The sequence below is a fragment of the Mustelus asterias genome, chromosome 20, assembly GCF_964213995.1.
Source record: "Mustelus asterias chromosome 20, sMusAst1.hap1.1, whole genome shotgun sequence".
NCBI lineage: Eukaryota > Metazoa > Chordata > Chondrichthyes > Carcharhiniformes > Triakidae > Mustelus > Mustelus asterias.
This window is the reverse complement of record NC_135820.1, coordinates 71,293,470-71,318,457: the sequence shown is the minus strand read 5'-3', so window position 1 is coordinate 71,318,457 and position 24,988 is coordinate 71,293,470. Positions and strand designations below refer to the sequence as shown.

Sequence of the window (24,988 nt, the reverse complement as noted above, 5' to 3'; positions counted from 1 at the left end):
GGTTAGGGAACCAAGAGTTAATATACTGATTTGTCAAGATCTTTGCAAATGGTGGAAGTGGCTGGGTGAATTACTCCTGTTCCTGTGTTCCTGATCGACAATAATATAATCAATTCTCTTGCGTACCAGGCCAGTAACTGCCTTATTTTTTTTATTCATTTGTGGGACATGGGCATCGCTGGCTGGCCAGCATTTATTGCCCATCCCTAGTTGCCTTTGAGAAGGTGGTGGTGAGCTGCCTTCTTGAATCGCTGCAGTCCATGTGCTGTGGGTTGACCCACAATGCCGTTAGGGAGGAAATTCCAGGATTTTGACCCAGCGACTGCGAAGGAACGGTGATATATTTCCAAGTCAGGGCAGTGAGTGGCTTAGAGGGGAACTTGCAGGTGGTGGTGTTCCCATGTAGCTGCTGCCCTTGTCCTTCGAGATGGAAGTGGTCCTGGGTTTGGAAGGTGCTGTCTAAGAATCTTTGGTGAATTCCTTTTTGATTTGATTTGATTTATTATTGTCACATGTATTAACATACAGTGAAAAGTATTGTTTCTTGCGCACTATACAGACAGAGCATACCGTTCATAGAGAAGGAAATGGTAGAGTGCAGAATGTAGTGTTACAGTCACAGCTAGGGTGTAGAGAAAGATCAACTTAATGCGAGGTAAGTCCATTCAAATGTCTGACAGCAGCAGGGAAGAAGCTGTCCTTGAGTCGGTTGGTACGTGACCTCAGACTTTTGTATCTTTTTCCTGACGGAAGAAGGTGGAAGAGAGAATGTCCGGGGTGCGTGGGGTCCTTAATTACGCTGGCTGCTTTTCCGAGGCAGCAGGAAGTGTAGACAGAGTCAATGGATGGGAGGCTGGTTTGCGTGATTTTATTACCATTACCTCAGTGAATCTTGTGGATACTACACACTGCAGTCAAACACTTCCGCAGTGAAACACTTGTACGTATTGGAGGCAAACTGAACTGCACCTTCCACTTTTGTATGGTCCATTTCAGCCACACGAGTGCTGTTGAGTTTGTGACTCGGTAGCGGGGGGGCGGGGGGGGGGGTTCAGTACAGACACTGTAATGTCAGCATGTGGCAAGACTCACTCAAGGGTGTGACTGTCAGACATAAAAGAAGTGTGTGTTGGGGGAAGAGAGTGAGATTCCTAACCCTGCTGTGAAACTGGTGATGGCGAGGTTCCTCAAGAACAATTCAGATGTGTATGCTGAAGTGCTTTGACATACGGAAAATAGAGATATATATATAATGCAAAATAAATTCCAGCATCTTGTCAGTCATTAAAATGAATGGAGATGGAAAGAGAATCCATTACATTAAAATGAGTGCGAACATGAAGTGATGCAAGAGTTCAAAAGATGTTAGTCTTTCAGGTCACATCAAATATAAATTAAACTTGTGCAGCAGCGCGTCTTCTAAAAGATTAATGAGGACAGCTGGGTGATTTCGCTTTTATTATTTTTTTAAGGAAGATTGGGGCGGCACGGCGGCACAGTGGTTAGCACTGCTGCCTCACAACGCCAGGGACCCGGGTTCGATTCCCGGCCTCCTGTCACTGTCTGTGTGGAGTTTGCACGTTCTCCCCGTGTTTGCGTGGGTTTCCTCCGGGTGCTCCGCATTCCTCCCACAGTCCGAAAGATGTGCGGGTTAGGTTGATTGGCCATGCTAAAATCGACCCTAGTGTCAGGGGGGACTAGCAGGGTAAATGTGCGGGGTTACGGGAATAGGGATTGTGGTCGGTACAGACTCGATGGGTCGAAAGGCCTCCTCCTGCGCTGTAGGGATTCTATGGAAATTCTATCTATTATTTTCCACTCATTCAGCATAGATTGTTAAATGGCAGTTTATACTTTCCCCTACAGATTCTTGCCACTCCCTACCACCTACACCCACTCACAAGGTAAAGTCTCCGCATAATAAAACCAAAAATGCTGGAGGCACTCAGCGGTTGAGGTAGCATCTGTGGAGAGAATTAATTTTACCGGTCAACAACCCTTCATCATGACGGAAGTTTAACTGCACGCCCGCTCGAGGGTCTTAAGATCGCACCAGAGGCGAACGGAGAACGCAGTTCTGCGAGCCTCGCCCGCCCCGGTTCTGGGGCCGGTGTGCCCGTAAAAATCAGGGCCCATGTGCTCTGATCTGAAATGTTCAGTCTGTTTCTCTCTCTCCACGGATGCCGCCCTGTCTGCTGAGCATTTGAAATTTCTGATTTCAATACAGCGCCTTTCAGAGCTGTATTTTCTATCTTGTTTCTTGTGAAAATCATGTTTATATTTCAACTCTGACGGTGCCAAATTGTCTACAGTCCACACCCATTGATACTGCAGAAGGTGAATTGCTCCCAATTGTTGGAGTGTTTATTTTGATCTGGACTAACGCATTCATGTTATGTTAGGGTTTCCCCCTGGTGTTTTCAGAGTAGGGTTTGATTAGGTCGACTGTGTTATGGGTCAGGTTAGAAACTCCAAAGTACTTTAAGGAAACTGCCCGAACCATACCTTTAGCATCTTGAATTTGGCGAGGATGAGCATGATATATTTCACTTCAGGTACGATTCAACAACCCACTAGGGAACTGTATTCAAACAAAGTTTATTTAAGAATATAGTTAATATGTATTGAAAGAAAATTAGCACTACCCTTTATCAATTTCAAACCAAAAAAAACAGAAAGAAGACAACCACATTAATGTATTAACCCTTAATTGAATATTAAAGCTGTTTCAACAAATCAAAACCTTTCATAGACAAAACCCTAGTCTCACATGGCATAGATTAAAATCCCACTTGACTGGAATTGAGTCTTTTCAAAAGCCTGCTCTTTCTTTCCAGAAGGCCAAACATTGCCAAGAGATAAGCAGCAGACTTTCCAAATAGAACAGGGAGGCAGAGAGAGAGACTTCAGCTTCTTTCTTGCTTGATGCCCCTGCTAAAACAAAAAACTAAACTGCAGCCCCAGAACTCTCAAAACTGAAACCTTAAACTCGCCGGAAAGAAAAAAAAACGTCCAAAAACATATGATTTGATTTGATTTATTATTGTCACATATATTAGCATATAGTGAAGAGTATTTTTTCATACGCGCTATACAGACAAAGCATACCGTTCATAGAGAAGGAAACGAGAGAGTGCAGAATGTAGTGTTACAATTATAGCTAGTTTATAAAATTTATTTATTAGTCACAAGTAAGTCTTACATTAACACTGCAATGAAGTTACTGTGAAATTCCCCAAGTCGCCACAGGCCTGTGCCTGTTCAGGTCAATGCACCTAACCAGCACGTCTTTCAGAATGTGGGAGGAAACCCACGCAGACACGGTGAGAACACCACACAGACAGTGACCCAAGCCGGGAATTGAACCCGGGTCCCTGGCGCTGTGAAGCAGCAGTGCTAACCACTGTGCTACCATGGTGCCCTCCCTTGCTAGGATATAGAGGAAGATCAACTTAATGCAGGGTAGGTCCATTCAAAAATCTGATAGCAGCAGGGAAGAAGCTGTTCTTGAGTCGGTCGGTAAGTGACCTCAGACGTTTGTATCTTTTTCCCAACGGAAGAATGTGGAAGAGTGAATGTCCATTTCTCCTAACAGTGCAGGATCCTAAAACTAATCCCAGAGTAAACATTAACAACCCCAATTAAGCTATTGAAGTAGCAATAAAAGGACTCATCATAGGCAACCAGGCAACGATAATGACATCACTGAAGCTGTGAGCTGCAGGAATCATCTTTTTTTTTAAAAAAAACTTTTTTAAACGGACAATAACATCACAACTGACAAGAGAAACATGTGTGTGTGTGGTGGAGCTAGGCTTACGGAGAGAGACAAAAAGCAGGCAGCTGCAGTTTGAATTTGACAAGAGCAGTAGTTATTTCTATCTCTCTCTCCCTCTTTCTGGAAATTGAAGTCTGGGGACCTGCTAGAAAAGAGGAATCTATTCAGATGTGTGCAAAAGGCCAGAGGTGTTCTCCCTCTCCCTCCCACTGGAGTTCTGCAGTGTGAAGACGGGTTTCCCTCTGGAGGCTGCTTTCTGAGAGTCAGAAGACGGGTGTCTCTCTGTATCCAGAGGGGTTAAAAGGCTGGAGGAGTGGGAATTCACATAAGCCTGTGTGTCTTGCTAACTGATTCTGACGAGAGGTTTATGTCTATGGGGATATTGCTTAAATTGGGAACTAATAAAACTAACCAGCAGTTAAGAATTATAATAGAAAATGCTGGAGAAACTCAGCAGGTCTGACAGCATCAGTAGAGAGAGAGAATAGAGCCATCCAGACTTGAAATGTTCCAAAGAGTCATCCAGATTTGAAATGTTGCCTCTTTTCTCGCTGTCAGACCTGCTGAGATTCTCCAGCATTTTCTGTTTTTGTTTCAGATTCCAGCATCTGCAGCATTTTTCCTTTAGTTAAGAATTATAGCTTGTCATGTTTAAATATATCAACTGGTAAAAATTATGCTGATTCTTTTTCTTACATTTCAACTGTGTTGTTAAATGAAGTTAGTTTTTAATAAAAGCTTCCCCGGAGTCAGGGCGGGCGTGCCGATAAAATTACAGCTGTTGTTTCACTCCAGCTGTGATTCGATTAACCAACTAGGAAGCTTTTATTAAAAACAAACTTTATTTAACAACACAGTTGAGGCTCAGAGAATGGCTCGTTGGCCTTGGGCGGGACTGTACGAACCTCGGGCGGACGTGCTGGTAAAATTCCACCCAACTTATGCTCACACTAATTCCAAAATCAAAAAACATTTAGGGCCCAGGCTAACTTCATAATATACCTTGGAGTTTCAGATCTGGTCCCTAACAATACCAACATTCCAGCGGAATTTTGCTTCTGTGTTGATGCCTCCACACAACTCATTCCCGTTTGATTTCTGCTCGCTTGCAGCCCGGGCTGGGATCTGAAGAGAATGTTCCTACCGCCCACTCTGAGTGGTTGGACTTACAATCGATTGGATCTTCAGGGACCAGTCAGCTGGTGTTGAAGTTAGAAAGTGTTGCATCAGTTGACATAGGAGGTGTTTATACACTGGGGTCGGATAAAATAGACTTGTATAGACTTCACGCTGCTGCTGACCTGAAAGAACCCCGAATGTTGGCACAGTTCCAGAGGTGGAAGAGCTGTACACAAAAGAACTTGGCTCTACTGTATACTTTGCAAAGTTGCAAGGCGAGTCCTGTCCTCAAACCAGCTCTTTAATTCCACCCCGTGCCCCCAACTCCAAACACGGTGACTTCGGACTCAGTCCAATGATCGCAGCAGTTTGGAAGCATCTGCAGAAAATGCTGGAGAAACTCAGCAGGTCTGGCAGCATCTATGGAGAGAGAATGGAGCCGAGGTCTGGAATTTTACTGGCACGCCCGCCCAGATTCCGGAGGGTGGGCGAGGCTCAGGGAACGCCATTCTCCATTGGCCTTGGGCAGGACCTTAGGCGGATGTGCTGGTAAAGTTCCACCCGATGTTTCGAGTCCAGATGGCCCTTCCGAAGGGTTGAAGGGTCAGTCACGAGGGGACACAAGTTCATGGTGAGGGGCAGGAAGTTTAGGGAAGATGTGATGAGGATGGTGATGGCCTGGAATGCGCTGCCTGGGAGGGTGGTGGAGGCGGGATGCCTCACATCCTTTAAAACGTACCTGGATGAGCACTTGGCACGCCGTAACATTCAACGCTAAGTGCTGTAAATGAGATTAGGTAGGTAGGTAGGTAGTGGGCGACACGGTGGCACAGTGGTTAACACTGCTGCCTCACAGCGCCAGGGACTCGGGTTCGATTCCGACCTCGGATGACTCTCTGTGCGGAGTTTGCACATTCTCCCCGTGTCTGCGTGGGTTTCCTGCGAGCGCTCCGGTTTCCTCCCACACGCCAAAGATGTGCGGCTTAGGTTGATTGGCCATGGTAAATTGCCCCTTAGTGTCAGGGGGATTAACAGGATAAATACACGGGGTTACGGCGATAGGGCCTGGGTTGGATTGTGGTCGGTGCAGGCTCGATGGGCCGAATGGCCTCCTGCACTTTAATGATTCTAGGTCTGGTGTTTCTCACGTGTCGGTGCAGACTTGATGGTCCAAACGGCTTCTTCTGTACGGTGTGATTCTGCGCTTATATTGGAATGAGTAACCTAATGGAAGAGTTGCTGACACCTCTTGGGTAATCGACCACGGACTTGACGGAAGCTCTTAATACATTCAAACCCTTTACACCAGCATGTCTGTTGGAGAAAAGTCATTTCCTTTTCCTGTGAGTGCTAATCTTCCCTTGACACTGAAATCTTGTAAGTGAGGGTGTGTTTTGTGGTTCTGTACACTGCAGTGAATGTAAGGAAGCTCTCCGTGCTGGGAAGAGGAGGACTAGGACAGAGTTTCACAACTCTTTCTCTTCTGGGAACAGCTCCCGCCTCCTCATCCCCCACCAGCTCACCTCCTTACCAGATGTTTCTGATACTGAGCAGGTATTCTTTGATTTGATTTGATTTGATTTATTATTGTCACATGTATTAGTGTACAGTGAAAAGTACCGTTTCTTGCGCTATACTGACAAAGCATACCGTTCATAGAGAAGGAAAGGAGAGAGTGCAGGATGTAGTGTTGCAGTCATAGTTAGGGTGTAGAGAACGATCAACTTAATGCAAGGTAAGTCCATTCAAAAGTCCGACGGCAGCAGGGAAGAAGCTGTTCTTGAGTCGGTTGGGACGTGACCTCAGACTTTTGTATCTTTTTCCTTTTGGAAGAAGGTGGAAGAGAGAATGTCCGGGGTGTGTGGGGTCCTTAATTATGCTGGCTGCTTTGCCGAGGCAGTGGGAAGTGTAGACAGAGTCAATGGATGGGAGGCTGGTTTGCATGATGGACTGCATTCACGACCCTTTGTAGTTTGTTGCGGTGTTGGGCAGAGCAGGAGCCATACCAAGCTGTGATACAACCAGAAAGAATGCTTTCTATGGTGCATCTGTAAAAGTTGGTGAGAGTCGTAGCTGACATGCCAAATTTCCTTCGTCTTTGAGAAAGAAGAGGCATTTGGTGGGCTTTCTTAACCAGGACAGATTGTTGGTGATCTGGACACCTAGAAGCTTGAAGCTTTCGACCATTTCTACTTCGTTCCCATTGATATAGACAGGGGAATGTCCTCCACTACGCTTCCTGAAGTCAATGACTATCTCCTACGTTTTGTTGATATTGAGGGAGAGATTATTATCGTCGCACCATTCTGTTAAGACGTGGGAGTTATCTTTGATAACCTCATGCTGAGGCCATGGTCAGAGGTCAGACTGTCTTGCTGCTTTGTTTCCGCTGCTGTTATTGCTGAAAAAGCCAGTTTTTGCGTGAGTGGGTTGTTCTAAAAGGGAGCAACGTTCTCAGTGCTGCAGAAGAAGCAGTGATGGATTCATCGGAGTCTCTACCCCAAAATGTCCCCTGCCTGCTTCTGAGCGAGCTGTCCGATGAAATGCTGATAGGTCTGTCCAATAGCTTTGGTGGGATAGAGAGGGCCAGCTTAGCTTCAATATTCTAAACAGAGGGGTGGGCGGCTCATGGGCGGGCATCAGACTGTGAGCTGTCAATGCTCGCATCCAACGAGTTAAAATCTACGTGAAAAAATATACCAACCCTCACCGGAATGGCAAGTAAAGCATGACGACCCAATCTCAAATGGACGTATCACCAGGCACTCCACGTGTGTTTGGAAACCATGCAAGTTAGCATTTAGCAACCATCATTTACCTCAGCTGGATGAGCAAAGAATCAGATAGGCCTTTGCAAGAAATGTTATCTGCTCTCCCTGTAGGTGCTGACAGACCTGTTTTCCTACAGGTGCACTGTTGCAATAATGTGCTTTTTTTCTACCCTATAATAGGGACTATTTTGACACATCATTTTGTGAACCTGCACCACATTGATTTCCAATTCTCGCGGAATCTTTGGTGATTGTTACGACAGGGAGGTGGTTCCCCCTTTGAGCCGTAACGCTGAATCCCCCCAAAGAGGAATCCCTCACCTTGTAATCTGTACGAAGAGTTTGGGAAGGTGTGAACTGTCCTTCAGTAACGTTTAGTGGTCAATGAACAGAAATACCCGGCACTCACTTTGAAATGAACACTTAACAATTTATTTATTTAACTAACAGGGAACTTTAACCAAACAAGTAACACACCAAATAAAATAAGATTGTACTGGAATGCTGTTCAAATAAATACAATGTCCATTCATTAACCAAAAAAAGTAATAACAGAATTCAGTCACTCTCAAAAAAATATACAACCAGGTTTTGTGTCTTTCGGAATCTTCTGGAGTTTCTCGGTTGATTTCTCGGTCTGTAAGTACTTTTGATTTGTAAGTTCTTTTGCTGGCTAGATGGTGCGTTCTCTTAAGAGATATCTGAAGCTGACACAGTGGAGAGCTGCTCTCCCTCTCGAGACTTGAGAGGTGGCAGTTGCCATCCCCTGTTTTTCCCTCTTTCACTCTCTTTTATACCTGTGATGACCTATCACTTTTCCTACAATGGGATTAGAATCATAGAAACCCTACAGTGCAGAAAGAGGCCATTTGGCCCATCGAGTCTGCACCGACTGCAATCCCACCCAGGCCCTATCCCCATATCCCCACATATTTACACGCTAATTCCTCTAATCTATGCATCTCAGGACACTCAGGGGCAATTTTAGCATGGCCAATCAACCGAACCCGCACATCTTTGGACTGTGGGAGGAAACCGGAGCACCTGGAGGAAACCCACGCAGACACGAGGAGAATGTGCAAACTCCACACAGACAGTGACCCAAGCCGGGAATCGAACCCAGGTCCCTGGAGCTGTGAAACAGCAGTGCTAACCACTGTGCTACCGTGCCGCCCATTGGTCTGCTGTTGCCAATAACATCAAATTCAAATCTTAGAGGTTCTTGGTATCTGAGTGTCTGCTTTAAATTGATTGGGCAAAATTCAAACAACAGGTTGTCTTTGTCAAGATGACTGCTTGACTTTTTGATACAAATGTTTCAGTCTGGGACTCTGTGTGTACTTTACATTTTAACCCTCCAAGCACTGAAACAAAACGCCAGCTTTTAAAAGGACCATGCAATGTTTTTTTCCCTCTAGCATTTTTACAATTTTTTATATCTTTACCAACATCAAATTCCAACTTCACAAACTCAACTTTGCAACAGTATGAGTTACCAGGCTCCATCTTCTACCTCCCTGGATGTGGGAATGGCCAACTGCAGATGGCCAACTGGCAACTAGCAGATCAAGTCTGCGTTGTGCCTGAGGGAAAGGCCAGATTCATGGGGTAGAGGGAGGGCTTAGATGCAACATCGCTGTGCACCCCAACCCATAAGGAACTAGTATTTTTTTACCCAGAAGTCACGGTCTTACAGTCTCCAGGTGAGTTGCTATGACTGTTCCCATGTGACACCATGTGCGTCCGGCTAAGTTGATAGGACAATGGCTGGGAATTTCTGATCCTGTCCACGATGGGAATTGCCCTGGGTGGGGTGGAAAATTTGACGGACCAGCCAAAGGTTACTTTGACCGGAGCCTGGATATCCCGAGCAATATTGGAGATGAGTGAAAAAGACTGTTTAAGCGGGTAGTCTGAGATGAGACAAGGACATGAGACGAAACCTCCGGGAAAATGTCCAACCCGAGTGGGTAACCCTAACAGTGAGGGAGGGATTAGCCTTGTGGTTCAACTGGGAATTAGAAGGGATACTGGGGCTGTATCAAGTTAAGAAGTGCAGTGGAAATGGTCTTTGGCTCAAATACAACGTTTAACTACTGAGACAAGTTAGTGATGAGGCAATAACTCAAGTGCAAGATGTCTGTAACTTTACAGGGGTTAGAAGAGCAGCTCAGGCACCGTTTTTAGGTTGGAATTCTCCAATCTCGTCCATACCCGCTGCCGGCGAGAATGGAGAATTTGGCACTCAGCCATTCACTGTAGTGTCACCGGAGAATCCCACCCCCGGGCGCGATCGGAGGTTTTTGGCGTTAGTATGTTAAAACGTCCCTCGACACTTCACAGAAGTGTTAGAAAGCAATGTTTATGGAGTTACATCAGAAGATATTAGGGTAACTTTTAAGGAGCTTTAAAGGGGTGGCACGGTGGCACAGTGGTTAGCACTGCTGCCTCACAGCACTAGGGACTCGGGTTCAATTCCCGGCTTGTGTCACTATCTGTGTGGAGCTTGTCTGCATGGGTTTCCTCCGGGTGCTCCGGTTTCCTCTCACACTCCAAAGATGTGCGGGTTAGGTGGATTGGCCCCTTAGTGTCGGGTGGACTAGCTAGGATAAATGCATGGGGTTATGGGGATAGGGCCTGGGTGGGATTGTAGTCGGTGCAGATTCGATGGGCCGAATGGCCTCCTTCTGCCCTGTAAGATTCTATGAGTGCCTCAAAGGATAGGAAAAAGAGGGAGGGAATTCCAGAGTTGTGTGTCCTGGAACTAAGAGCATCCCCAGAAGTCGTGGGGAAGTTAAAATCTGGGATGCTGAAACGGGGGAAATCTGATGTCTTGGAGGCTTGTGGATCTGGGGAGGATTAGAGGTAAGGAGGGATGGATTTGAAAACGGGTGACAGTTGTAAAATGAGGATGTTGTTTAACTGGGAGTGGGTGTAGGTCGGTGAACGCGTCTTGGGCGGGTTCTAGGATACAACAGCAGAATTTTGGATGACCTTAAATTTTACAGAGGGGTGAATGAGGGAGAGCAGCATGGAGAGTGGAATCAGGAAATAGAGTGAGGAGACAGCATGCTTGGAGATAAACAAAAAGCAAAAAGGTTTTCTCATTTCTACTTTCCCAGACATTAAATAGTTCTAGATGTAGATCAGCTATTTTTTTTAAAAGTTTCTTCTGCTAAGTCAGGAGTGCCTTTTTGCATTCGTGAGTCACTGACAAAGAATTACAACACAAGTTGCTGAGTGCTCGGATTATATTATCTTAATTTAATAATTAATGTTGGAACACCAAATATGGATCCCCCTTCTCCATTTCAAGAGTTTGAGTCCCTGGAGGGCCAGCGAGCATGGGCAAGTGGACCATATTTGTCACATGTGCTGTATGCCCCTGTGATAAATTAACAATTTAAAATCCAACTTTTATATTGCAGTCCAAAACTCAGTTGCTAAAGATCTTTTAGATTGTATTTCATTGGACTTCAGTTTTAAAATTTATTTATTAGTGTCACAAGTAGGCTTGCATTCACACTGCAATGAAGTTACTGTGAAAACCCCCTAGTCGCCACACTCCAGCGCCTTTAGGGTACACTGAGGGAGAATTTAGCACGGCCGATGTGCCGAGCCAGCTCTGGAAAAACTTCATACACCTCTCCACCTCGCATTTTTCCTTTAAGACACTCCTTAAACCACACCTTTAAAGTTGAAGTTTATTTATTAGTGTCACAAGTAGGCTTACATTAACACTGCAATGAAGGTACTGTGAAAATCCCCTATCGCCACACTCTGGTGCCTGTTCGAGTACTCAGAGGGAGAATTTAGCAAGGTCAATCCACCTAACCTGCGCATCTTTCAGACTGTGGGAGGAAACCGGAGCGCCCCGAGGAAACTCACGCAGACACGGGGAGAACGTGCAGACTCCACACAAACAGTGACCCCCAAGCCGGGAATCGAACCTGGGTCCCTGGCACTGTGAGGCAGCGGTGCTAACCCACTGTGCCACCGTGCCGCACCTGTTTGATGAAACATTTGGTCATCTGACCTTTTGCGACTCACACTTTGTTTTATAATGCTCCTGTGAAAAGGCTTTGGGATATTTCATCAGGGTAAAGGTGCGATACAACTCTAAATTGTTGGTGTTGTCATTCCCCAAATGCACAAAGTGATAACAAAATCAAACCACACACAAACCACAGGCAACAGCAACGACTTACTTACATTGAGCTTTTAACTTAAAATACCCCAAGGACATGGAAGTGTCCCAAGGACCAGAGCGGTGGGGCAAAGTTAGACAACGAGCCACATGAAAGGAGATACTTGGGAAAATGCCCAAAAGCTTGATCAAAGAGGTAGGGCACGATCTTACCGGCCCCTTCACGCCAACGCTCCCGCCGCAGCCAGGTCGGGGAATTTGGCAGCCAGCCAAATCTCCGTTCGCTGCGACGGGATGGGAAAATCCTGCCGGTGTGAACGGTGGTCAGATTCCGGCCAGGGATCGAAGGAATGTCTGAACAGGAAGAAAGAGAGGCAGGGAGGAGTGAGGGGAGGGGGGACGGGGGGTGGGGGGATAATTCCTGAGCTGAGGCCCCACGCCACCAACTGTGCATTGAGTAGAGTCGGGAATGCTCAAGAGGTCAGAATCAGAGGAGTGCAGATACTTTGGAGGGTTGTGAGGCTGGAAGAAATGACAGAAATAGGGAAGGGAGGGGAGTGTTGAAGGATTTAGGAACGAAAGGATGCAACTTTTAAAACTGAGCCATTATTTAATGCGGAGAGTGGATGGGCCGATTGGCCTACAACCTGTTCCAATTCATACAGTAGTAGGAGTCAAGACTGGTCAGCTTGCGCAGGGGTAATGGGAGAATGGGACTTGTTGCAAGTAAGGACACGGGCAGCAGGGTTTTTGGATGGCCTCAGGTTTACGGAGCGTAGAATGTGGGAGAGAAGCCAGGAGTGTGTCGGAATGACAGATTAACTGCTATCGGTTTTCGTTGCAATTCCATCACCATGCCAACTCTTTAGAGGCCTGGAGCTTTGATAATGCAAGGCATACCTCTCACCCCTACCGTAACCCCCCCTCAACAAAACAATTTTCAACAACACCTTCCGAATCAAAAAGAGTCCGGTTCTTCTCTGCACTGAGGTCTGGCCACCATGATCCACATGTTAATTCACACTCAATTTGTCACCATTGAGGATGGCACAGTGGCACAGCTGTTAGCACTGCTGCCTCACAGCGCTAGGGACCCGGGTTCAATTCCGGCCTCAGGTGACTGACTGTGTGGAATTTGCACATTCTCCCCGTGTCTGCGTGGGTTTCCTCCCGGGTGCTCCGTTTTCCTCCCACAGTCTGAAAGATGTGCGGGTTAGGTTGATTGGCCATGCTAAATTGGCCCTAGTGTCAGGGAAATTAGCAGGGTAAATGTGTGGGGTTACAGGAATAGGGCCTGGGTGGGATTGTGTTCAGTACCAAGCTAATGGACCGAATGGCTCCTTCTGCACTGTAGGGATTCTATGATTCTATTACTTTTTAAAATTCATTTGTGGGACATGGGTGTCGCTGGCTAGGACAGCATTTATTGCCCATCCCTAGTTGCCCCTTGAGAAGGTGGGGGTGAGCTGCCTTCTTGAATCACTGCAGTCCATGGTCTGTGGGTTGACCCACAATGCCGTTGTTGCGCGATTGATTCACTCGGGAGGCTAGGACGTACCCAGGAATAAAGGCTTTTATTCACAACAAGATTGGAGCACACTACTTAACAATATTTTCCCAGACTAAGGGCTACTAGGAAGTAGCAGTGACCTTTATACTCCTGTAAGAAGGCGGCGCCGAACGGAGTGTACCACAGAACAATGCTAACAGGTGGAACACCCCAACCCTAACCCCAACAGTAACAAGAGTAACATATGTACAAGTACCCATAGTGGTAACCATCTATGGTTCACCACATTCACCCCTCCTTTAAAAACAAAGGCCGGTGGGGTAAGGAGACAATACGAACTGTCCACATGTTCACAAGTTCAGCCGTATCGGGGGTCCGCACCGTCTCTGCGACCTCCGCAGCACTGGCTCCAGTGCCGGTTCTGGTGACCGTGGTGACGACCCTCTCTCCGAGGTGGTGTCCACTGACTCCTCCAGTTCCTCACACGCCTGTCAACCTCGAGTTGGCGACAATCTCCTGGACTCAGGCAAGCTGTACACGGGAGTAAGAGGATTAAGTTGAGGTCCCGATGCTGCCCGCGCCGTGCCAGGAGGGGAGAGAATGGGCAAAGGAATCCTAACCAGGGGTGCGGGAGTGACGGGGGTTTCCAGGTCCCCTGCAGGCGCCAGATCTCTGATAGAGATCGTGTCCTCTCGCCTGTCAGGATATGCCACATAGGCATATTGAGGGTTGGCGTGGAGGAGATGGACTTGTCCAACCAAAGGGTCGGACTTGCGGGCCCTAACATGCCGCCGCAGGAGGACAGGTCCTGAGTACGTCAACCAAGACGGCAGTGAGGTCCCAGAGGAAGACTTCCTAGGGAAGGTAAACATCCGCTCATGTGGGGTAGCATTGGTTGCCGTACACAGGAGGGACCGGATTGAATGGAGCGCATCAGGAAGTACCTCTTGCCAACGGGTGACTGGAAGACCCCTAGACCTTAGTGCCAGTAAAACAGCCTTCCAGACTGTAGCGTTTTCTCTCTCGACCTGTCCGTTACCCCTGGGGTTGTAACTCGTAGTCCTACTTGAGGCAATTCCCTTAGAGAGCAGGTATTGCCTCAAGTCGTCGCTCATAAACGATGAACCCCTATCACAGTGGATATAACTGGGGTAGCCGAACAGGGTAAAGAGACTCCGCAGGGCTTTGGTGACCGTGGCAGAGGACATGTCAGAACAGGGGATGGCAAAAGGGAATCGGGAGTATTCGTCAACCACGTTGAGGAAATACACATTCCGATCTGTCGAAGGAAGGGATCCCTTGAAGTCGACACTCAGTCGTTCAAAAGGGCGAGTGGCCTTAATGAGGTGTGCCCTGTCAGGCCGGTAGAAGTGCGGCTTGCACTCTGCACAAACCTGGCAGCTTCGAGTTATCGACCTGACATCCTCTATGGAACAGGGCAGATTCCGAGCCTTTACAAAATGGAAAAACCGAGTGATCCCCGGATGGCAGAGATCATTGTGGAGATCCTGTAACCGTCCTCCTGCACACTAGCACATGTTCCACGCGACAGGGCATCTGAGGGCTCATTGAGCTTCCCCGGACGGTACATGATATCAAAGTTGTAGGTGGAGAGTTCGATTCTCCACCTCAAGATTTTATCATTCTTAATTTTTCCCTTTAACGTGTTGTTGAACATGAAGGCCACGGACCGCTGGTCCGAGAGCAGGGTAAACCATTTGCCAGCCAAATAATGGTGCCAATGCCGTACGGCCTCCACAATGGCCTGAGCCTCAACGTAATCCTCGAAGCACTTCAACCAATGGTCGAAAGTATTCGACGCCCCAGCGGCACGCGGATCCAAGGTTAGCCGATCGGGCTTTAGCATCTGCTGCATTTTTTTTTTGGAACAAAATTTTCAGTATTTTGTTGTGAATAAAATTGATGTGCGATTGATTCACACGGGAGGCTAGGACGTACCCGGGAATAAAGGCTTTTATTCACAACAAGATTGGAGCACACTACTTAACAATATTATCCCAGACTAAGGGCTACGAGGAAGTAGTAGTGACCTTTATACTCCTGTGAGAAGGCGGAGCCGAACGGAGTGTACCACATAAACAATAATAACAGGTGGAACACCCAAACCCTAATCCCAACAGTAACAAGAGTAACATATGTACAAGTACCCATAGTGATAACCATCTATGGTTCACCACAGCCATTAGGGAGGAAATTCCAGGATTTTGACCCAGCGACTGCGAAGGAACGCTGATATATTTCCAAGTCAGGATGGTGGGTGGCTTGGAGGGAAACTTGCAGGTGGTGGTGTTCCCATGTATCTGCTGCCCTTGTCCTTCTAGATGGAAGTGGTCATGGGTTTGGAAGGTGCTGTCTCAGGATCTTTGGTGAATTGCTGCAGTGCATCTTGTCGATAGTACACACTGCTGCTACTGAGCGTCGGTAGTGGAGGGGTTGAATGTTTGTGGATGTGGTTATGACTGTTGTCCTGAGCCTTACCTCCCTTCCTTGAAAGCAAAGATCCAATATGGGACAGTGCTCCATGGAAGATGGCAGTTCGTCCTTACCTGGCAAAGACAGCATGGATCATCCAAGATCCTTGATTCATAGTTTAACTGTAACAGCCGAATTCTGTCCTTGTTCAATAGCCATGAAGGTGCATTTCCAACAAAACATTGATGTTGTGAGAAATAGGATTTGCAGCTGCTCTCTCCTTTCCCAGTCAACCCAGAGTAGAGAAAAGTTTGAACAGTTCTTCCTTCTCTGTAGTTGGAGCCACACTCGGCAGCATACTTATCCACTGAGCCGCTGAAGAGCCTAAGTCTTTTGAGTCATTTTGCAAGATAAGCTTAATTTACATTTCAAACAGCACATTGCAGGATTTCACACTGCTGGTCTGTGATGTAACCTGATTCGCTGCCGTTGTTAGCTCTGTTGTACTTTGGTTCTACTTTTTGCAGTTCTTATGCTGAGAGTGACACAGTGGTTAGCACTGCCGCCTCACAGCGCCAGGGACCCAGGTTCAATTCCAGCCTCGGGTCACTGTCTGTGCGGAGTCTGCACGTTCTCCCCGTGTCTGCGTTGGTTTCCTCCGGGTGCTCCGGTTTCCTCCCACAGTCACAAAGGTGTGCAGGTTAGGTGGATTGGCCATGCTAAACTGTCCCTTGTGAAGATTAACGGGGTAAATGCGCGGTAAATGGTTAGGGGGTTAGGGTGAGTGGTGGGACTGGCTAAGATGCTCTGTTGGAGAGTCAGTGCAGACTTGATGGGCAGAATGGCCTCTTTCTGCGCTCTAGGGGTGCTATGATTTCTATGATGGTGATACAGGTTTGGCATGGAAAGAATTAAACCTCTGATTTTTGTTTTTTGCATAATACAGGATAAGACGATGGCAAGAATCAGACTCATTCCTGGCTCTCCCTCCACCTGTACTGAGAGTGGCCACAAGTAATATCCCGGATTCGATAAGTGCGCAGAGTTCCCTGCGTTCTTCCTCATCCCTCTGGTTCCTCGTCTGATGATCCTTCACTCAGTCATGTCGAAAGATATGGACCTCCTCAGTGAGCTCCCATTCTTGGAGAGGCTGCCGACCCCTGACCGTCTCAGAGCGGCGAAGAAGCGGCGGGCGCAGCAGCTGAAAAAATGGGCGCAGTACGAGAAAGAGATGCAGAACAAAAAGAGAAAAACTGACAAGAAGAAAAGCCCAGGGAATCAACGACACATCTCCTTCGCTCCGAACGTCACTCTCTTAGAGGCTTCCTCTCGGAATGACGTCGAGGAGGGTAAGTGAATCTTTCAATTTACTCAAGACACTATTGTCCTCAAAATCTATCCGACTTTCACCAATTTTGGAAAACCTGAATTAGAGCTCCTGTTCTCCGTGTACTTTGTGATATCTCTTTGCTAAAATCTGGACAATGCATAATTCCCCTCATCCTGGTTATGCACAGAACAAAGAACAAAGAACAAAGAAAATTACAGCACAGGAACAGGCCCTTCGGCCCTCCAAGCCTGCACTGACCATGCTGCCCATCTGAACTAAAACCCCCTACCCTTCCATGGACCATATCCCTCTATTCCCATCCTATTCATGTATTTATCAGACGCCCCTTAAATGTCACTATTGTATCCGCTTCCACTACCTCCCCCGGTAGCGAATTCTCGGCACCCACCACCCTCTGTGTAAAAAACGTGCCTCGTACATCTCCTTTAAACTTTGCCCCTCACACCTTAAACCTGGTAATTGACTCTTCCATCCTGGGAAAAAGCTTCTGACTAGAAGATGACTAGAAGCCCAAAGATGTGCAGGTTAGATTGATTGGCCATGATAAATTACCCCTTAGTGTCAGGGGAACTAGCAGGGTAAATGCGTGGGGTACGGGGATAGGTGCTGGGAGGGATTGTGGTTGGTGCAGACTCGATGGGCCGAATGGTCTCCTTCTTTACTGTAGATATCCACTCTGTGCATGCCCCTCATAATCTTGTAGACTTCTGTCGGGTTGCCCCTCAACTTCTGTTGTTCCTCATTGCTCATGGCCTCTATACCAGGCAACATCCTGGAAAATCTTTTCTGTACCCTCTCCAAAGCCTCCATATCCTCTGGTAGTGTGGTGACCAGAATTGAACACTATATTCCAAGTGCAGCCTAACTAAGATTCTATAAAGCTGCAACATGATTTGCAAATTTCTAAACTTAATGCCCCGGCTGATGAAGGCAAGCATGCTGTATGCCTTCTTGACTACCAATGATTGAACATCCACAGCTCCCTGAGATTGAAAACTCCAAAGATTCCCAACTCTCTGGGTGAAGAGATTTTTCCTTATATCAACCCTAAATTATCCCGTGACTACGGCTTCTAGTTCACCATGGCTTCTTCACAACACCTTCCAAAGCCACAATATCTACTAAAGTTTAAAGTTTATTTATTAGGGCCACAAGTAGGCTTACATTAACACTGCAATGAAGTTACTGTGAAAATTTCCTAGTCGCCGCACTCCGGGCGCCTTTTCGGGGACACTGAGGGAGAATTTAGCATGGCCAATGCACGCAACTAGCACGTCTTTCGGACGGTGGGAGAAAACCGGAGCACCCGGAGGAAACCCACGCAGACACGGGGAAAACGTGCAGACTCCGCACAGACAGTGACCCGGATCTCTGGTGCTGTGAGGCAGCAGTGCTAACCACTGTGCCACCATGCTGCCCCCTAAAAGAACCAGGGCAGCAGGAGCATGCTAACACCATCATCGGCAAGTCCCCTTCCAGTTATGTATCATCCTGACATGGATGTACATGAGGCTCCTTCATTATTGCTGGATCAAAATCCTGGATCAGCCTCCCACTGCATTCACACCTGGATGTGTTGACACTTTGTGGACTGCAACGGTTTGAGAAGGTGACCACCACCACCATCTTCTCAAGGGCAATTTGGGATGGACAATAAATGCAGGCCTTGCGAGTGATACCCATGAACAAATAAAAGGAAACTCAGAGATAATGTTTACTTTCAATTTTCTTTCAAAATTTTCAAGGGGTTTAGCTGGCAACAGAAATGATATCTAAGGTCTTCCATGCCTAGTGAGGCTGTATAGTTAAAATGTGTTACTTTTTATTCATCTGTGGGACATGGGTGTCGCTGGCTGGCCAGTGTTTATTGCCCATCCCTAGTTGCCCTTGAGAAGGTGGTGGTGAGCTGCCTTCTTGAATCGCTGCAGTCCATGTGCTGTGGGTTGACCCACAATGCTGTTGGGGATGGAATTCCAGGATTTTGACTCAGCGACTGCGAAGGAACGGTGATATATCTCCAAGTCAAGATGGTGAGTGGCTTGGAGGGAAACTTGTAGGTGGCGGTGTTCCCATGTATCTGCTGCCCTTGTCCTTTTAGATGGAAGTGGTCGTGTGTTTGGAAGGTGCTGTCTAAGGATCTTTAGTGAATTGCTGTTTGCTAAGTAGACACAAAAGGGATAAGACCATAAGATTTGGGAGCAGAATTAGGTCATTTGGCCCATCAAGTCTGCTCCACCATTCAATCATGGCTGATACGATTCTTATCCCCATTCTCCTGCCTACTTCTTGTAACCCTTGATCCCTTATTGATCAAGGACCTATCTATCTCTGTCTTAAAGACACTCAATGACCTGGCCTCCACAGCCCTCTGTGGCAATGAGTTCCACGGATTCATCGCCCTCTGGCTGAAGAAATTCCTCCTCATCTCAGTTTTAAAGGAACGTCCCTTCACTCTGAGGTTGTGCCCTCGAGTACTAGTCCCTCCCACTAGTGGACAGATCGAGCGGAATTCTTTGGCCGCGCTGGTCTAAAAGCCGGAAATTCCCGCCCGACCGTCAATGGCATTTCACATTCTCCGCAACCTGCCCGCTAAAATTCCAGTGGCGGGCAGGATGGGAGAATTCCAGCCATCCTCTCCACGTCCACTCTACCTCGGCTTCTCAGTATTCTGTAAGTAATAATCCACCCCGTTTTACTCAATGACAAGATTGATGAAGTTCCAACCCACACGATGCAAAAATGAAAGGATGCCCAACTCTGTAATGATGTGGAGATTTCAAAGACATGCTCCGTTTTACCGTGAGGCAGGATTGGTGGCACAGAGTGTGTACCACACGGCAGCTCCTGGCTGAACTTTGTGCCCTTCACTGGAAGGTTCAGATATAAATTTGCGATGGGGAGATGCACCAGAATTTGTCAAATGGAATCAAGCTTGAGTCTACAATCACAATGAGCGAAACTTTAAAGGCACATTGACCACATCCTGTGACAATGGAGTTGACAGCAGTCAGTGGGATAATGCAAAATGAATAGCAGGAGTCTTGAACATATACGATCCAGCTTTTGACTCCAGCTGTAAATAGCTGGTTGTATATATATCTTCTCCAGAAGAAGCAGTTCACATCTTTTGTTGTTTGAAGTATAAACCTGCTGTGAAAATAATTCTTGGAATGGTCGAGTATTCAGCCCTTCAAACCCACTCCTTTCATAGACCCTGTATAATATTCCCCACCATGGAGTCTATCCCACACATTTAAAATCAGGGAAAGATTCAAATCTGAGCTCCTGAAAGTCAAGCTTTGGAACTTTTACCATAGAATCCATAGAATACCTACAGTGCAGAAGGAGGCATCTTAGCCAGGACCTCCCAATCCCCTATCCCTGTAACCCCACGCATTTAGCATGGTAAATCCATCTAACCTACACATCTTTGGATATTAAGGGGCAATTTAACATGGCCAATCCATCTAACCTACACACCTTTGGATACTAAGGGGCAATTTAGCATGGCCAATCCATCTAACCTGCACATCTTTGGACACTAAGGGCAATTTATTATGGCCAATCCATCTAACCTACACATCTTTGGACACTAAGGGGCAATTTAGCATGGCCAATCCACCTAACCCGCACACCTTTTGGACTGTGAGAGGAAACCAGAGCATCCGAAGGAAACCCACTCAGAAACGGGGAGAACGTGCAAACTCCACACAGATAGTGACCCAAGGCCGGGAATCAAACACGGGTCCCTGGCGCTGTGAGGCAGCAGTGCCAACCACTCTGCCACCGTGCCACCCCAAGGAGATTGGGGTCAAAACAAAGGACCTACAAGAACAGAGCTTTTGAAAGAAAAGTGATGATGAATTCAGCAGAAGTTTGGATACCAGGATGGCTTTATCTGATGTGGAATGAAAGTTCTTATTCTGTACTGACAGAAGGGGCAGAAATATCTGGAAGAAGGGAGCAATTGATTCCTTATTCTGTAATAAAGAATGATGGCATTGTAAGAAGTAAAATATTCCTTGTGCAAATTTCAATCACTTTCTGAAAGTAATGCTCCTACCTGTCTTTGTAAGATAAAAATGTAGATGAATGTTTTTGTAAGTGCTTTGCATTTTTGCCGTCGGTGTACAGATGAAGTGGCACTTAGGTTTGATTTCTGTCAGAATCACTCTTTCTGGATGTGACAGCTTTCCTTTGTCTATTTTTGTATTCCTCATGTCGAGAAATGTCAACGATGAGAAATGAAAATCTGTTGAATTTCAGTCCTCGGGGTTAGATATGGCACAACCACGTTCTCCACTTTGAGTTCATGAGGAGAGGTTGGATAAACTCGGTTTGTTCTCACTGGAACAACAGAGGTTGAGGGGCGACCTGATAGAGATCTACAAGATTATGAGTGGCATGGACAGAGTGGATAGTCAGATGCTTTTTCCTAGGGTAGAAAAGTCAAGCACTAGGGGACGTAGGTTTAAGGTGCGTGGGGAAAAGTTTAGAGGAGATGTGCGAGGCAAGTTTTTTTACACAGAGGGTGGTGAATGTCTGGAACCTGCTGCCCAACGAAGTGGTGGGAGCAGGTAGAATAACGGCATTTAAGGGGCATCTAGATAAATATATGAATAGGATGAGAATGGAAGGATACGGACTTTGTAAGTGCATACGGTTTTAATTTAGGCAGGTGTCATGATTGGCACAGGCTTGGAGGGCCGAAGGGCCATAAGACCATAAGACCATAAGACATAGGAGCGGAAGTAAGGCCATTCGGCCCATCGAGTCCACTCCACCATTCAATCATGGTTGATTTCAACTCCATTTACCCGCTCTCTCCCCATAGCCCTTAATTCCTCGAGAAATCAAGAATTTATCAATTTCTGTCTTGAAGACGCTCAACGTCTCGGCCTCCACAGCCCTCTGTGGCAATGAATTCCACAGACCCACCACTCTCTGGCTGAAGAAATTTCTCCTCATCTCTGTTCTAAAGTGACTCCCTTTTATTCTAAGGCTGTGCCCCCGCGTCCTAGTCTCCCCTGTTAATGGAAACAACTTCCCTACGTCCATCCTATCTAAGCCGTTCATTATCTTGTAAGTTTCTATCAGATCTCCCCTCAACCTCCTAAACTCCAATGAATATAATCCCACGATCCTCAGACGTTCATCGTATGTCAGGCCTACCATTCCTGGGATCATCCGTGTGAATCTCCGCTGGACCCGCTCCAGTGCCAGTATGTCCTTCCTGAGGTGTGGGGCCCAAAATTGCTCACAGTACTCCAAATGGGGCCTAACCAGTGCTTTATAAAGCCTCAGAAGTACATCCCTGCTTTTGTATTCCAAGCCTCTTGAGATAAATGACAACATTACATTTGCTTTCTTAATTACGGACTCAACCTGCAAGTTTACTTTTAGAGAATCCTGGACTAGGACTCCCAAGTCCCTTTGCACTTTAGCATTATGAATTTTGTCACCGTTTAGAAAATAGTCCATGCCTCTATTCTTTTTTCCAAAGTGTACGACCTCGCACTTGCCCACGTTGAATTTCATCAGCCACTTCTTGGACCACTCTCCTAAACTGTCTAAATCTTTCTGCAGCCTCCCCACCTCCTCAATACTACCTGCCCCTCCACCTATCTTTGTATCATCGGCAAACTTGGCCAGAATGCTCCCAGTCCCGTCATCTAGATCGTTAATATATAAAGAGAACAGCTGTGGCCCTAACACTGAACCCTGCGGGACACCACTTGTCACCGGTTGCCATTCTGAGAAAGAACCTTTTATCCCAACTCTCTGCCTTCCTGTGCTATGCTGTTCTTTGTTCTCTTTGTTCTTTGTAACCAACCACAGAGCAAAGTAGACGTGTAGTAATGTACACCGAGTTAAGTCGAGCATCAAGACAAGTTTGGGGTTTAGGGCAGAGATGGAGAAAGGAGAGGACACTTTTCCAAGCCCAATAACTTGGTTCTCTCTTTCCTCCCTGCGGCTTGTGTCTATGGTGTCTGATATTAGAGTTTAATAGTATTGAGAGTTATGGAGCTAAAGCATGTGAATGGGTTGAACATATGAACAAGGAGCAGGAGTAGGTCATTTGGTCTCTCGAGCCTGCTACGCCATTTAATAAGATCATGGCTGATCTGACAGTAATTTCAAATCTGCATCTGCCTACCCTGATAATTTGATCAATAAGGGGATCAAGTGTTATGGGGAGAATGGGGATGAGAATCATAGCAGCCATGATTGAATGGCGGAGCAGATTTGATGGGCCAAATGATTTAATTCTGCTCCTATATCTTATGGTCTTATGGATAACCAACACCCCCTGGCTGATCCACTTCTATCCATCTCTGCCTTAAAAATATTCAAAGACTCTGCTTCCACTGCCTTATCGGGAAGAGAATTCCAAAGCCTCACGACCTTCTGAGTTAAAACAATTTCACCTCATCTCTGTTTTAAATGGGCGACCCCTTATTTTTAAACAGTGACCCCTCATTCTAGATTCTCTCACAAGAGAGTCAGAACATTGGTCAGAACATTGAATACAGGAGTTGGGATGTCTTGCTAAAGTTGTACAAAACATTGGTAAGGCCACACTTGGAATACTGTGTACAGTTCTGCTCACCCTATTATAGAAAGGATGCTATTAAACTAGAAAGAGTGCAGATAGGATTCACTGGGATGCTACCGGGAGTTGATGGTTTGAGTTATAAGAAGAGGCTGGATAGACTGGGACTTTTTTCTCTGGAGCGTAGGAGGCTTAGGGGTGATCTTATAGAAGTCTATAAAATAATGAGGGGCATAGATCAGCTAGATAGTCAACATCCTTTCCCAAAAGCAGGGGAGTCTAAAATTAGAGGGCATAGGTTTAAGGTGAGAGGGGAGAAATACAAAAGGGTCCAGAGGGGCAATCTTTTCACTCAGAGGGTGGTGAGTGTCTGGAACGAGCTGCCAGAGGTAGTAGTGGAGGCGGGTACAACTTTGTCTTTTAAAAAGCATTTAGACAGTTACATGGGTAATACGCAGGCAATTGGGAATAGCTTTGTGGTAAAAACTGGGTGGCATGGACAAGTTGGGCTGAAGGGCCTGTTTCCATGCTGCAAACCTCGATGACACTAAGAGAAAACATCCTCTCCCCATTCAGCATGTCAATGCCACTAAGGATATTATACATTTCAATCAAGTCACCTCTTACCCTTCTAAACTCCAGCGGATACAAGCCCAGCCTGTCCATCGTTCCTCATAAGACCCCCCACCGCACCCCCCATTCCAGGTAGTAGTCTGGTAAACCTTCTTTGAACTGCTTCCAAAACAATTACATCCTTTCTTAAATATAGGTGACCAGTACTGTGCACGATACTCCAGATGTGATCTCACTAGTTCACTGTACAATTGAATTATAACCTTCCTACTTTTGTATTCAATTCCCCTCGCAATAAATGAAGGCATTCTATTAACTTTCTTTATTTCTTGCTGTACCTGTAAACTCGCCTTTTGCGACTGAGGTACAGATTGTGAACAGATTCGATCGGAACAGGAGCAGGCCTTTCAACCAACGTTCATGTGGAATAAACCCCCTCAAAGCTACTCCAGTGCTCCCATTGACAGCTCAGTAAATTTATCTTTCAGCAGTACAGATCAGGAAAGTCCCAGGGCCAATTGTTTCAATCCTTGATCTCTGCTGAGTTTAATTGATTGCAAACAGGAGCAGCCAGACATGCTACATTTAGCTGCCGTGCCACTGTGTAGAAAATGAAAAACCGTCAAGTGTTCATCTACCTGAGTGGTAATCAGCAGCATGTGCCAGGAGTGCGCAAGTGTGAATATTGAGTGAGGACAGGATTGTGATGTCTCGGGTGGTTGGATATCTTAAAAATATTTTTTTTCATTTACG

At 46.5% G+C, this 24,988-nt stretch overlaps 1 protein-coding gene across 3 annotated transcripts in view; it reads left to right on the top strand.

Annotated features, from left to right (window-relative positions):
* The window catches only part of ppp1r16b (protein phosphatase 1, regulatory subunit 16B), a 161,303-nt gene that overhangs the window by 32,828 nt on the left and 103,487 nt on the right, over positions 1 to 24,988 (top strand). For 2 of the 3 annotated variants that reach the window (XM_078236164.1, XM_078236163.1), the window contains exon 2: positions 16,705 to 17,107. In XM_078236164.1, the coding sequence (XP_078092290.1) occupies positions 16,843 to 17,107 (265 nt within the window). In that variant the 5' untranslated portion in view covers positions 16,705 to 16,842. Of the gene's footprint in view, positions 1 to 6,288; positions 6,452 to 16,704; positions 17,108 to 24,988 lie in introns of those variants that run through there. The other variant, XM_078236165.1, reaches the window with a different exon arrangement.